Source organism: Archocentrus centrarchus, chromosome 2 (genome assembly GCF_007364275.1).
Source record: "Archocentrus centrarchus isolate MPI-CPG fArcCen1 chromosome 2, fArcCen1, whole genome shotgun sequence".
NCBI classification, from domain to species: Eukaryota; Metazoa; Chordata; class Actinopteri; order Cichliformes; family Cichlidae; genus Archocentrus; species Archocentrus centrarchus.
In genome coordinates, this window is record NC_044347.1 from 16,911,837 (window position 1) to 16,926,858 (window position 15,022).

The following is a 15,022-nucleotide window of genomic DNA, read 5'->3' on the forward strand; positions in this document are numbered from 1 at the left end:
GACGGGTTGCCTCCCACCAGGTGAGCAAGTAGTCGTGTGAGTTGCATGTGCAGTCTCCGAGTAACCAGTTGGTCAAGGCAACTACTTGCAATTGGCTGCTGAATCTGAAAAGTGCAGTCCCTGGGCATTTACTGTTTTTGTTTTTCCCCAAGTTGCAAGGGAGGTTCCATCCTATTTTTATTCTAGCGTGACTGAGCAATTAGATATACAGCAGTCAATAATTAATAAATTATATACCTGTGTTGGGTACAAATTATAAGCTTTGAATTTATATTTTTTGGTTCTTTGTCTGAAAATAAATGTCTGAATTTTGGTGTTTGCTTTGGATTTTGTTTCTTCCCCTTCCCTTTTTTTGCTTGGGAATATTTGTTTCTTGTGATAGGAAGATAATCTCTCCATCATAGCAGAGACAAATGGAAATTAGAGACACACGTGCACTAGGTTCTCCTGATCTTAAGTGTGTCTAAAATGCATATTTTGTTTTCCAGTGAAGCATGAAGTGTTGGCTTCCAATGCAGCTCTCAGGATTCAGATGAATCTGTGTTGTTGCTTGTGTGTGCCTGTCAAAGTAAGGAATTTGTGCCTTTCTAAGTACATATTAACTTAACTAGAGCAACCTAAGAATGTATAATAGTATGCTGTAACTTTTCAACAGCTATGCAGACTGGCAGGGTGGTGCCATTTAGCTTGAACTGCTCAGAAAAAATTATTCTGGGCTAATTTTGGGTTTCCATGTCTGTCTATTTTAGCCCCACTTTTTGGCTCTTGTGTTTTATGGTGGAATCCAGTGAATCTCAAATTCTTGAGGCGTATGCAATTGGAGAAACAAACAAATTGAATATGTCTAAAACGGTGCTTCCTCTGCACTGTCAGATCAGGTGCAGCTACATCATTAAACAGAACACATCTGATACTGTTGTGTTGCAACACACACACACACACACACACACACACACACACACACACACACACACACATTGAAAGATCAATGACAAATGTGGAGACTTCTGATATTAAAGCACTTTTAAAGTTGAAAATTCAGTTCCATTATCAGCACTCTCCTCATGTCTAAGCCCCTGCATTGCTCCGCTTTCCTCTTCTTGCCTGCCGTTTTCTTCAGTTTCCTTTCATTCTCATCTAATTTGTTTGCTTCTTTTTTCTCTCTTCTAGCAACGTTCACCAGGCAAAGTGCTGTTTGACCTTGTTTGTGCCCATCTCAACCTGGTGGAGGGAGACTATTTTGGACTGGAGTACCAGGACCAGCGGAAGATGACAGTAAGATGCATATCTTATAAAAAAAATTTTCCTGAAGCATGGAGGATAGATTTAAATAATTTTAACTCATATTTGTTAGGTTTGAAACATTTTTTTCTCTGTGCTAGCTAGGAAAGCCTTCCAATTTTTTTCATATGAATGGTTGAGTGTGTCCAAACATTTGACTGGTACTGTAAGTCCTCATAGTGAAATTTCCTTCTCACTTTCCCACAAGTTAACTTTAGCTTTAATTGCACGAGTACACAGTGTGTGCTCAGAGGTTGTATTTAGTCACATATAATGGAGGTGCTTGAGGTGCCTTAGGGAAACTTTACAACAAATTTCTCATTCTGTTTTCCCTTTGCTCTCTTTGGTTTGCTAAAGACAAATGTGAAAGACAGTCATGCTCTTCAGTTTTACACTAACAAACACTTGCTGTGTGTGTGTGTGTGTGTGTGTGTGTGTGTGTGTGTGTGTGTGTGTGTGTGTGTGTGTGTGTGTGTGTGTGTAGGGAGGCTGAGGACACAGTAAAACAGAGAGCAAGGGAGAGAAACTAGCGTGACTATAAATGAAAGAAAAACAACTATTTTTTTTTTTTTTAAATCAATTTTTTGTACAGGTAGTGTTTCAGATTTAACTAAAGCTGGATTTTAGCTTTTCTATGCAAGAAAGAGCAGTTGGCTGTAATATTTTGCAGACTCGCTTTATGTTCCTGGGTCTGTCTGTAGTTTGACTTTTATTTTCTTCGCTGTCCATTAGTGCATAAAAAAAAAAAAAACTTGTAATAAAGGAGAATCTGGCTGGAAGACCACACTCAGTCTGTACCTCAGATGGACAGACCCATTCAGTCAATACATACAAACTCAAATGCTTTAATGTATTTGAACATAGACAGTCGCTGTGCTTACTAGTGCCTCAGGTGTGAGAGCAGTTGTTTTGAAGTGGATCAATGGAACAAATGATGCAGTGCTGAAGAAATAATTACAACATTGTCAAGACAGATACTCAGAAAGCAGACGCTCATGCGCATATGATACTGTACATCAAGCAGATCACCCGAGTTGAAACATCGCTGCATTTATACTGAATCTGCTCACAGTGTAGTCATTACAACACTGCCATTATGTTCAGTGGTATTTTTGTGCTAATAGAGCTGTGAGCTTCATTTGCTGCTAAACCCTGGATAAAGCATTTCCTGAGTCTTTCACTTTGTTTTCTTTTGGCATTTGTTATGCAAATTTAGACAGGTTTTACCCAGTATCTCACCATAACACAAAATCTCTCCTACATAATCAGGAGCTGTGCAGCCAAAACTGGCACACAGGTACATCTTGGGCACCTGAAGGTTCTTATCTGTATCAGACATTTTGATGTCATCTTGTTACATAGCAGCCATTTGTACCATTTAATGCATCTCTGGGATCTTGTTATCATTCTGAGTATTTGCCTTGGAAAAGATTCATGTAATTTCAGTTTCATGACATTAACATCTCTCTTATATCTCATAGTTATGCTGCTATAGACGTAGGCTGATGAGGGGTTCCCATGATGCACTGAGTATTTCTTTTCATTCACCTCTTTTTTACACTGTTTATACCCCACTCTGCATTTAATCATTAGTTATTAATAATCTCTGGCTCTGTTCCACAACATGTCCTTTGTCCTGTATCTTTCCCCTCAGCCTCAGCTGTTCACGGCAGATGACTGCCCCTCCCTGAGCCTGGTTCTGCTCGAGGTTTCTTCCTGCTAAAAGGAAGTTTTTCCTTTGCGCTGTTGTCAAGTGCTGCCCATAGAAGGTCGTTTTGTTTGGTTTTCTCTGTAATTAGTTTAGGGTCTTCTATAATATGAAGCGCCTTGAAACAACTGTTTGTTGTGATTTGGTGCTATATAAATGAAATTTAATTGAATTGAAATTGAACTTATATTCACAAAATCTGAATTATGGATGGTTCATTACGACATCATCATGTTGCCTGGCAGCCACTGTATGCCCATGCTTAATACTACAGTATGGACATACGCCAATAGTTTAAATTCATTACTGCCATTTAGTAAGTACAAATAAATAAACTGTCTACAGGCAAATGTGGAGTTTAGTATTTTTTTTTATTGTTAATCACTCAATTTATGTTATTTTAATAGATAATTGACATAATAGTATTTTAAACTTGTTTTCTTTGAAAGAAATTCCTCTTTTCCTTCTGAGTACTACCAAATTACAGCTAAAATTAGCTCTTTTTTTTTTTTAGAAAGCATCCAGCAGGTTTGGAAATTATTATGAACTGTGAACCCATGAAACTGAACCATTGGAAGGATTATACATAAGATAAATAAACAAAACCAGGAATGTTAAAGACTGAAAATGATCTGCTGTAAAGATACCCTCAGGTTACACAAAAAGAGCCTTTAATATTTTCAGAAGTAACATGATCTCTCTTCCTCACAGCTGGAACAAATGTGCACATTAGTTGAAAATGATTCACTTTTTGTAGGTGGAGATAATCCTTTAGTATCTGTCTTTAAGACACTGTAATGAAAGTAAAGCTGTGCTCTGATCCCCGCAGGTGTGGCTGGATCTTTTGAAGCCGACACTGAAGCAGATCAGACGTAAGTCGCTCACAGATGCCACCACTTCTTTCATCCTTCAAACCCCTCTGTGCTTCAGACTTACACACAAAAGGATCAAATTTCCTAAATCAAACATTAGACACTCCCACTTATAGTGGTAAAAGGATATTTCCTCTGCAGCATTTCTGCATCTCTCCTCTCCGCCTCGTTCTTCCTAACCACATCCCATTATTTCACCTCCTCCAGGGCCTAAAAACACCATCCTTCGTTTTGTGGTGAAGTTCTTCCCTCCTGACCACACGCAGCTCTTGGAGGAACTGACTCGGTAGGTCTTTCCCGCACAGAAATGACGCCTATCTGAAGAAGAACCTCCTAAATTAAAAGACATGCTGTTTTGCATTTGGTTTTCTGTCTGGCCGGAGTGATTTCAGTCCTTCAGAAGGATTTTTAAGGATAATCATTTAGGATTTACAGCTGTATCCAAACGTGAAGCAGAAGCCTCGCTTTCTTCCCTTTTTGAACTTGTTTTTGGTCAGACCCTTAGCATTTATAACACATTTATATGCCTAACATCAGACAAGCTGTTTTGTCTTTTCTGGACCCAAACACATTTTTGTCATCTGGAAAACAGGGCTCATGAAACCACTTGTTATTCCAAGCCAGCTGAAGGGAAATGAAAGGAGACCTGTCTGACAACTTCAGGCCTTTTATTCATAGTTTAACCCTGGAAGACACTTTTTATCTTCAGACTGGTCCTTTTTTTTTTTTCTCCCGCACTAGCATTCTGATTAGATTAGATTAGATTAGGTAGACAAATGTTCCCACCTATTCCCTCTGTTCTTTTCACCTTACTTGTTTAGACAGCGTAAAATTATCTGCTGACCATCTTGTCTGCCTTCTTGTTGAGTTTAGTCTGACAGAGTCTAGCAGGACCCTGCTGCACTGTTTGTGTTTGTCTGAGCTGATTCAGGACGCACCCTACAGCCGAAATTCTCCGTCACTTGACCAAAACATAAATAGCAGAATTAGCTGACCTTTCACATTTTTCCCATGGTGCTGACGCTCTCACAGCCACCCAGATGGGCTAAACTTTGAGATGACAGTCGAACAGGAAGCACTAAGAGTATCTCTAGATCTCAATTTGCAATGCTCGCCTTAGCGAAATCCTACAGCTTCTAAATCACCAGCTCACTGTAGATGTGTTCTCTCAGACTGATGGAGAATTTATTCCACTGATCTCATCATCTCAGATTGTGCCAGCAGACTAACAGGAAGTGGGCACATAGCCGTCCCCCCCTTTGTTTAGCTCTCACAGTGTTGCTGCTGTCAGTGTTTCCTTTGATGGGCCATGTAAGCACAGATGGACCAAATATGTAGACAGATTGAAGAATAGATTTCTTCTTCGTGGGTATATGAAGTTGTTATTAGCCTTTGATTACAAATGGTACCCAACCCCGTTATCACAGTGTTACTGCAGTATGGTCAAAGAGGGGTTAGGGTGCCTTTTAAAATGTATGAATTGACATGATGTATTTCAGTCTAAATTAGTGCAGTGTTCTCATATAATAAATTTCTGCACCGAAAGCGTGATTAATTTTATTAGCGAGGTAATCATGCAGCAAAACCGTTAAATTGGATTTCACATTAAACGGCGCTGCGGATCATTGATCGCACACTCACATGGATGCACTCTGAATGCTGTCAGCTGTTTGTCCACATACAGTAAATAGAAAGCCGGTGAATTGGCCAGGACTTAAGCTTAAAAGCACTCGTGGGGGAAAAAGTGAATGTTTGTTCATTTTTACTTATAAACTATTCTGGATTCTTGAAATCCACTTCACAAATCAAAAAGGGAGTCTTGAATAACTCTTCTGGTGATGGCGTTCACCTGGGTCCTAGTGTGCTCTTACAGGGCTGATGTTGCCTCTTGTCCTTTTTTATTTATTTTTTTTTTCTTGTCTTGGATGGACCCATTTGGAAGAGCTGCAGGCCTTCTTTGACGCTGTCCACCCCAAATCACTCAGTCAAACTGAAAAAGAAGCACTGATGCCTAAAATTCGTGTATGTGAGTGCAGCAGGGACAGCTTTACGGGGTTGTTTCTACTCTTTCTTAAATAAAATGCAACATCATGGCCCAGCAACATGTGCATGCACAGGTGCACATGTTTGTGCCTGTGACTCTCATTAAGTCCTTATCATGCTCGAGGTAGCTGCCTATATAATGATTAACAGACCCCTCAATAAGGGGTCAGTTTGAAGGCGGCAGATGGAAAGCAGCAGCCATACACAGGGTTCAGTGTCTATAAATGCCAACACTTTAATGGTAATGGGATTGCCTCTAACATTAAAGGCTGCTGCATTTATGGAGCGGGCATTAACCCTGTAACCTCTCCCTTTCCGACTTCCATTTTTCAACTTCCTTTCCCCCTTCCTCTCTCTGTGCTCTTCTTTCTCCAGGTATCTGTTTGCTCTGCAGATTAAACGCGACCTGGCCTGCGGTCGACTCACCTGCAACGACACCAGCGCTGCTCTCATGGTTTCCCACATTATTCAGTGTGAGTTTTAACGTAAGGTATTTAAGAATCCAACGCTCGGAAGGTGCTGTGTGGCAGGAGGTGTGAATCACAAAATGAGTCCTTTTTTTTTGGATGTTTTTAACACGCCGTGAATGTCGTCAGATTATAGCAGCAGTCAGTGGATAAAAATAAATGTATAAATACATGAAAATATGCAGAGATTGTTGAGCAGGTTCCTTTTTGTCTTCACAGGGAAATAGTTATTAATCACACCAATTGTCTCGCTTTGTATCTTTTAATTTGTAACAGTATGGAGCACTAAAGGAATGAATAAATTATAAACCACAAAATTGCTCTGCATAAAACGTGTGCGCAAATTAAATGAGAATAAATTCAACTTGAGTCTGAACATAATTTTATGTCTGATTGCTATCGGACATAAGAAGGCAGACATCTCTAATATAAGAGAAAAATGATCCTGAATTATTGGATTCCCACACACTGGTTTCTCTGGTTATTCATTCAAGCTTCAGCAGCAAAGTGGGTATAAGTGATGGAGCCTTTCAAGGGAGGAGAAAACTTTCTTTTTTTGCTCACAGCTTCCTTTTGTGCTTCACATGACAAATGCCAGGCTAAAGGGCATTGTGGCTCCCTGTAAAATGTCTTTCATGTCTGAGGGATGTTGGATTTTTCACCATGTCTGAAGTCAGACATCCTTTGACTGAGCCTCTGGGGCGACTGATATTTTGGGGCTTTCATTGTCATTTGTCAGCAGATGCTCAATTCAAGACTTGCTGCTCTGCCCACTGGAAAACAAACTCTTTATCAGACAATAGCTGATTGCATTTCAGCAGATTATGTCCCCTCTGTTCCACTTCTCATGGACTCTTTACCTGCATGCAGCCTAAGCTTACTCAAATCTAATGTGTCATTTGAACTCAGACTACAAACATGCCTGCAGATTCTCCATATTCATATGCAGATAGCTTTTAATAGTTATTACAGTTTCTTTGCCTGAAAAGGTCTTTAGTCTCTGCATGGGCACTATTATAATGTAAATGCTTTGCTTATGTAGATGACTGACCATAAATCAACAAACACATATTCCCTATGGCAGTATTTCAGCATCACTTATTGTGGTTTTGTATCTAACAAATGACAAAAATAACGATTCAATATGAAGCTGCCTCTTGCAACAGTTACAGTGATACCAATGGGAAGACGGACTCGCCAGCATAGCATCATAATCCCAGTTGCCCTCTAAACATTTGTATCACCTGTCATTTATCATTGTATCCATTATATTTGAATGAAATGAGCAGTGTGTGGGAGTGTCTCTTGTACAGCACGCAGACTTTACTGTCGGCTTCATCAGCGACTATTGTAATTCAGCACCATATATGGAGGATATAGAATCTGGACTCAGTCTTTCAGCCGCCACAAGAGATACGGCGCTGTATACTGAAGGATATCACTCAGTTGTCATAGCAACTGCCAGTACTGAGCCTGTATGTGCACCTGCGGGTGGTGCAGTATGTGGTGGTTATTGTTGCTGGTATAGAACAGATGGAAACACATGCATCAGCACACTCAATCTACAATACAGTGGACAAGGATGGTGTGTGAACAAGGAAATTACCTTTATCTGCATTCCCATCATTTGTGTCTTGCTCTTTTTCTATTTTATTTTTTTAAACTCTTTTTGCCTCAAAAGTCTGCGTATTTATTTAATCAGCTCATAACCTTCCGTATCTTCACTCCAAATATTCATTTTTTTTCCCTCCACCAGCTGAGATCGGAGACTTCGATGAGACCCAGAGCTGGCAGCACCTCCTTCACAATAAGTACTTGCCCGACCAGGACGCCATTAGAGACGAGATCATGGACTGCCACCGCGAGCATGTGTGAGTTATCTCCTATGCGTGTCTACACATGCATATGGTGGTTGTGGGTTCAGATGAATTCATTTTTCTATTTTGTGGTAAGCAGCAAGGCTTTAGTCTACAAAGAGTCAGAAAAAGTTTTTCAGAGCACTACAAATTTTGTTTGACCAACATGCCAAAAAGCTCATGATATTAATACACATAAATCATAAAATAAAGGAAAACCATTAAATCTTCATATCTACTTGTTCTAAGCCCCTCTCACTAACTTAAAATAAATCTGCATTAACTTTAAGCTTAACACAGAATTCAAACCCCTCTCCCATGTGTTACTTAAATCACACTCTATACATGTTATATTCCCCAACAAGTCCAGGAGATGTAGGAAAGTAACTATAAAAGTGCCCAAATTGAAAAGGAGACAAGGAGTTAAACTTAGGAACCAAAAAAAAGTATCAATTAAACTAAAACTGGCAGAGAAGCTTCTGTCACCAACAAAAACAAAGAAATGCAACAAAACCTGGAAGTGGGTCAAAACAATGAAAGAGTATCTCAAAAGGTGAACTCCAAACACGCTTCTCTCGTCAGAGCAGGAATAAGCAGCCACCACACTACGAAGGCAAGTCTGGCACTGGAGGTCTGCTCTCCCTGGTCTGAAGTACTCTTGCCTAATTGTTGATTGGAGTCAGGAGAGAGCCCAACACATGGCATGCAGCGCACACAGGCAAAATCATAGTATGGCTCTGTGCTACGAAGGAAGTTCAGCATATGCAAAATATCTTCCTGTTACGTGGCTTCACTTATCAGCAATCAGGCTAAGCAAACACACAAAAGTGGTTATCAGCTGGATAAGAATCTGACCAATCCCAAACATGCATCTGCGAGCAGAATTCAACCATAGCCTACATGCAGATTTGGGTCCACAACTACAAATAGATGCCCCATTTTAGGAATAAAATTGCATCTAAGAATCTGTATTTATTACTGCTGTTCCTCATCAGGGAAACACAAAGCCATTAGATACTACTGAAAAACTTAAGACCCTCCTCCTGTCCATGCCAGAGGTCTTAGGGATCTTCCAAGAATGGTGACGCTGTTTTCGAGTGAGCTGATTAGTCAGTAGGTGGTGATTTCATACCTGATGAGCTCTTATCTGGAACATAACCTCCTCCGGAGCCGGTTAAGGTTCAGGTTTCATATGAATCGTTAATTTTACTGGATCCTGAAAGCAGAGTCTAGAACATCAGACTATTTGAGTTACAACATGCTGCCATGGTGCTTTAATATTTCCCTTTGACACTTCTGTAAGTTTTATATCAGATCACAATCAGCTCCCAAACTAGTAGCAATTTCTGTAATGAATATACAGGCTTTAAATTTGCTCTACAGCTTTGCTGGGTTAAGTGAAAACAGCTCGTACATGATTCATGGGGGGAGGTTGTCTTTAGTAATCACAAATATAAACTCCACTGATTTCACAGCATGTTAGCATTAATGTCAAGAGGGTATTAACAATTGAGGTCATTCTAGAAATACTGAAGCAACACTGTTTACCTGCAAACAGCAAGATTATCCTTGCTTAGAAAACAATACTGAGCTGAGCTTTAGTCTGACTAGAGATCAGTTTCTAGGTGACAAGCTCAGAGGTGTCAGAGGACATTGTTTGTCACATAAACACGCACACAGAGCACACACGTAATTCCAGTCTGAAACGCAAAGATATTTATCTGTTTAGTCAAATGTGCACCCCCAAACGCACACCCATTACACAATTATGCCCAACCCATAAGACCCCCCCCCCTGCGGAGAGGTTTATCTTTTAACCACAACGGCCAGCACACACTCGCATTCGCACACTTCTAAATCTCTCCCCTGCAGAGCTGGCTATCTGCAAACATACCACTTGGCACTCCTAATGTGCCCCTGGGACGACACACACGCAGACACACACGCACGCGCGTCTCTTTTGTCATTTGCAGTACAGCTGTGCTTTCCTTGCTGCTGGTAGCAAATAAATTAGAAGTGCTTTTCTTCATTTTCTGGACATGCAAAAACCCTCCCTTAACCACAGATAAGAGCTGAAAAACAAACTTGTTTATTATCTGTCACGGTCACACCATGAACCACACACCCGTTCTCTTCTTCCCTCCCCTCTCCTTCAATCTCTCAACCTCTCCTTAGCCGACGCAGGAAGGAGGTGGCCAATTCAGCGGCTTATACAGGAAACAGGAAGTTATTTTCAGATTTTGTGAGGAAACAAACTTCTTGTGGCTTTTGTGGCTGATTTCTTCCTCCCCACTGTGGGCACCGCAGTCTATTTTAAGACTGACTCGTGTTTTGAAATTCTCAGTATACCTGAAATAAAAACTTGTCTAACTCCTGATATGCACAGTTAAAGCAATGACTCACAACCTCTTGGTTAGAGGTATTGATTTTCTCGCACGCTGACCGCATGCCTACATCTGGTGTGAGAACGCTAACTAAGATGAATGACATAAATGAGCTGCTGATGGATTGCTGATAGCATGATGTATGTCTCCCCACCACAGCGGGCAGACTCCAGCAGAGTCAGACTATCAGCTCCTTGAAATCGCACGCCGGTTGGAGATGTACGGTGTTCGCTTACACCCAGCGAAGGACCGAGAGGGTACTAAACTCAGCCTGGCTGTGGCACACAGTGGGGTGCTTGTTTTCCAGGTAAAACCTTCAATAACTGGGACCAAGTTTTTGTTTTTGTTTTTGTTTTTTTTTCTGGCTAAAAATGGGTATTTTCTAGGTGAACACAAACCATGTGTTCATCTGTTGTCAACTGTTTTTCTGAAATGTGGGTTTTTCCACAGGCATTAACAAGGCTGAGAAACAGGTTACGTATGAGGTGTAAATTTCTTTAGATATTTTTTTTAGAAAAAAGGGGGAAGGGAGTCTTCGACTATCTTAGTATCCCCAAATCAAGATGGAAGGTTTTCTCCAGTGAATACACCAAGATAACTTAGAGGTATTTGACTGATGGTTACTGCTGTTCAGCTTCAGTTCAGCCAGCACTTGATGGTTTGATGAAGGCCGTGCCTTCTTCCTGGCACTCTGATCTGACGCTCTGAAACACACAAAACATGCCACAGAACAGAAGATGCACTCTCTTTTGACCGAGCTGACCCCAATTAAGTCCAGTCTGCACTGTTTCTCTGCCCTGATTTTTCTGCCACATCTTCAAAGAGTGCTGGGATCTTTAAAATTTAGCTGATATGACAAATCGGTTAATTGGTTCCTGAGGTTTTGTTGTAACCCTCCACCCAATTCTTCCAGGGAAGAAATCACTGGATGGTATTTTTTGCTTGTGCTAGGTGGTTTTTTTTGGGGTTTTTTTTCCCCCTGTCCAAATGTGCTGTCTTATCTGACTCTGATTTTTCTGTATTCAGGGGCACACAAAAATTAACTCATTCAACTGGTCTAAGATCCGTAAGCTCAGCTTCAAACGTAAAAGGTTCCTAATCAAGCTGAGAGCCGACCCCACTGTAAGTCCATGTGATGCTTCATTTTTTTTTTTCTTCCCTTGCCTTTTTTCATTCTGCTTTCCATACTTATATTTGCGGCTGTGTCCTCCAGCAGAATGCCCACCATGACACACTGGAGTTTGCCATGGGCAGCAGGGATTGCTGTAAGGTTTTCTGGAAGATCTGCGTCGAGTATCACGCCTTCTTTAGGCTCTTTGAGGAGCCCAAACCCAAACCCAAGCCCATCCTCTTCACCCGGGGATCCTCATTCCGGTTCAGGTAAGAAGAGGAAAAAAGCAAAGGAGCGTAAACCTCTCCATTCCAATTCTGTTGGTTTGATATCAAGTACTCATCTCTCTGCGTCCTCTACCTGCAGTGGTCGAACCCAGAAGCAAATCATTGATTATGTTAAAGACTCCGAGCCCAAGAAAGTTCCGTTTGAAAGGTGAAGTGTCCGTCCATGTTTGGATTCCTCATTTTACAAGACTGACGCAAGCTACTGTAGTTAAAAAAACCATAATCAGATTTATAGGTTTGCTGATTATAGTTGCACATGATTTAAAATGATCTGTTTCCCCTCCTTTTTTCAGGAAGCACAGTAAGATCCTGTCTAACAGCAGCATGTCCCCTCAGTCTGCCTCAATAAGATCGCACGTGCCAAAAGAGGTAATACAAACTTAAAGCTTCCCTGCCTAAGCTCTAGAAACCCATTATTAATGACAGCCACTACCATTACTGTAGGTGAACAGCAGGTCAGCATTATGTTGTTGGTGTTTATGCACCTAAGCATGAACTCAAACAGTCATTTGGTACATACAAGAGTGTCCTGCAAATTAGGCTGTTACTTGAAAAAGATGTGTGCATTTTACTGCCATTTTTGGCCATTTGTTGACAAATAAATGTATTTCATGCTTGACTAAAGAACAATTCTTAAATTTTTTTCCTGACAATCCACTTGTTTTTACTTTAGTGGAAGGCCAAAACCTCTTTGGGCAACTGGATATAACAAAGCTACCAATGATAGATGCATCACATGCTGCTTGTTAGCTAACATTGTTTTAACTGCTAACAAAGATGAATTGCTAACTTCGTAGTGTAGCAGCTGGCAGGCTAACCTTAGCTTGCTTCTTTGGTCTTGGAGCCATGGTTGTGCCAGGAGCTGGTCATTACTGATGAAGAAACTTTATTTCTAACTTAATGTTAGCAACTCTTGCTCTCTCTTAAGGCTTCATTATACTGTGCTGTGGACGTGGACAGGCACAATGACTGAGAAGTCTGTTTCTGTTAGACTTATTTCAAGTCCTCTGTCTATTCACATGTACAGCTGGTTTATTGTAAACTCTCTGCAAACACGTGGTCCTAGTTAGCAACATGTAGACATCTATATGAACCCTTGCGCTTAGTATCTGATGACTAAATTGGCATTACTCAGATCAAAGTGGATCCTAGCTGACTTGCTGATGCAGAAAGTATAGTCAAAGTGGGATGAAAGTGGGATGTTTTATCTTGGATTGATCTTTTTTTATGCAGCTGCTTGAAGTCCTGCTTTGCCACCATGTTACTGCATCAGTAATTTCCATCCACTGTTTGCTCTTCCTGCCACATAGAGTGCAAGTAACGAGTGCTCCAGTAGTGCAGTGAAGTCATCTGTTGACGTTTTGGTCGCATACTTACCAGCTGCTAGCATGTCCTCCTTCGTAGCCTGGTTGGACGCTGTGTTTTTTACTTCAAGTGGCAAAACAAACTTGTTTCCACTTCCAGCAGGAACAGTTTTCTTGCATATTTTAAGTACTATGTTTTCCTGGATGTTGTTAAAGTAGCTCCCATTTTAGGTACTAAATTGTCCTTGGAGGAGGACATGTGGGTGGATTCTTGCAGCTCTCAGACATGCCTGGGCTTATCTTGTTGCACACTGTGCCAATGCAAACGCTTCGACCTCTACATTGGAGAAACCCAACTCCACTCCACAAAAGCATGGCACAACACTGAAGAGCCACCTCGATAGAACAAGACTCAGCTATACGTCTGCACCTAAAGGATAAAGGACACTCTTTCGAGGATGCCAATGTTCACATTTTGGACCAAGAAGATAGAATTGGATTGAAAGAGACCATCTACGTCCACTGTGAACAACCATCACCATCACTGAGCAGAGGTGGAGGCTTACGACACCAGCTGTCAGCCACCTACGATACAGTCTTGAGATCCCTTCCCAGGCGCCTCAACCCCCACTCACATCTTACTTCAGGTGACCTCAAGAGGTCACATGAAAAGGGTGGGGCAAGGGCTCACAGTGGTTTCACTTGAAACCCCTGGTGGTAAAGACCCACACCTTTTTCACACCTCAGCTCATGTGACGATGCACATGATTAATAGTGGGGTCAGCAATCACCTACAAAGGGGACAACCCTCACTAGGGTTTAAATATCTGGGACTCTTCACCTTTTTGGTTTTAGAACTGCAGAATCCTCTTGGATGAGAGGTGAAACATCTTCAAAAACTTAAAGTCCAGTCGCCTTGTTTTCAAGTTCTTGAGATATTGCAATATGACATTTGTATATCACGTAAAAACTTATACAGTATATTATTGCAGATGATATATGATATGGCACAACCCTATAGTCAAGGTTTAGCATTTTAAGGGAGTGGAAGAGAGGAAGGCTCGCAAGATACTTGTAAGAATCACCTCCTTGGGATTTCTGTAGAAAATCTGTCTCGAATCTCTCATGTAGAAATCAGTCTACTGGCAGCAGGAGACGAGAGTCGGAGAGGGTCTCATTTTTTTCAAGTTATGTTACAATCCATTCTCACATTGGCAATAAAAATGAAGTGCACACATGAAAAATACTACATACTTCCTGTTCAAACACAAACAGGCTTTAAGCTTTATTTATCCCTCGTCTTTTTCAAGCTGTCTTATTAGGGCCCGAGCACGAACTGTGCGAAGGCCCTATTGTAATTGCTTCGTTTATTAGGGCCCGAGCACGAACTGTGCGAAGGCCCTATTGTAATTGCTTCGTTTATTATTATTATTATTATTTTTTTTTTTTTTTTTTTTAGGGCCCGAGCACGAACTGTGCGAAGGCCCTATTGTAATTGCTTCGTTTATTAGGGCCCGAGCACGAACTGTGCGAAGGCCCTATTGTAATTGCTTCGTTTATTATTTTTTTTATTATTTTTTTTTTTATTATTTTTATTATTATTATTCAGGCAAATGAATTGGCTTTTTGGGGGCTTTATCATATTCAAAAACTCATGAAACTTTGCACATGCATCACACCTGGTGAAAATTTAAGTATTTTAATGGGCT

The 15,022-nt window shown here is 40.9% G+C and overlaps 1 protein-coding gene across 1 annotated transcript in view; it reads left to right on the plus strand.

Annotated features, from left to right (window-relative positions):
* LOC115798732 (FERM, ARHGEF and pleckstrin domain-containing protein 1-like) overlaps nucleotides 1-12,718 on the plus strand; it is a 46,000-nt gene extending 33,282 nt beyond the window's left edge. Inside the window, exons 3-13 of the mRNA XM_030755687.1 lie at nucleotides 1,171-1,275; nucleotides 3,819-3,861; nucleotides 4,069-4,147; nucleotides 6,280-6,377; nucleotides 8,128-8,242; nucleotides 10,771-10,918; nucleotides 11,638-11,733; nucleotides 11,825-11,991; nucleotides 12,089-12,157; nucleotides 12,303-12,378; nucleotides 12,683-12,718. Of these exons, the coding sequence (XP_030611547.1) occupies nucleotides 1,171-1,275; nucleotides 3,819-3,861; nucleotides 4,069-4,147; nucleotides 6,280-6,377; nucleotides 8,128-8,242; nucleotides 10,771-10,918; nucleotides 11,638-11,733; nucleotides 11,825-11,991; nucleotides 12,089-12,157; nucleotides 12,303-12,378; nucleotides 12,683-12,718 (1,032 nt within the window). The remainder of the gene's footprint in view (nucleotides 1-1,170; nucleotides 1,276-3,818; nucleotides 3,862-4,068; nucleotides 4,148-6,279; nucleotides 6,378-8,127; nucleotides 8,243-10,770; nucleotides 10,919-11,637; nucleotides 11,734-11,824; nucleotides 11,992-12,088; nucleotides 12,158-12,302; nucleotides 12,379-12,682) is intronic.
* The last annotated feature ends 2,304 nt before the right edge of the window (nucleotides 12,719-15,022 follow it).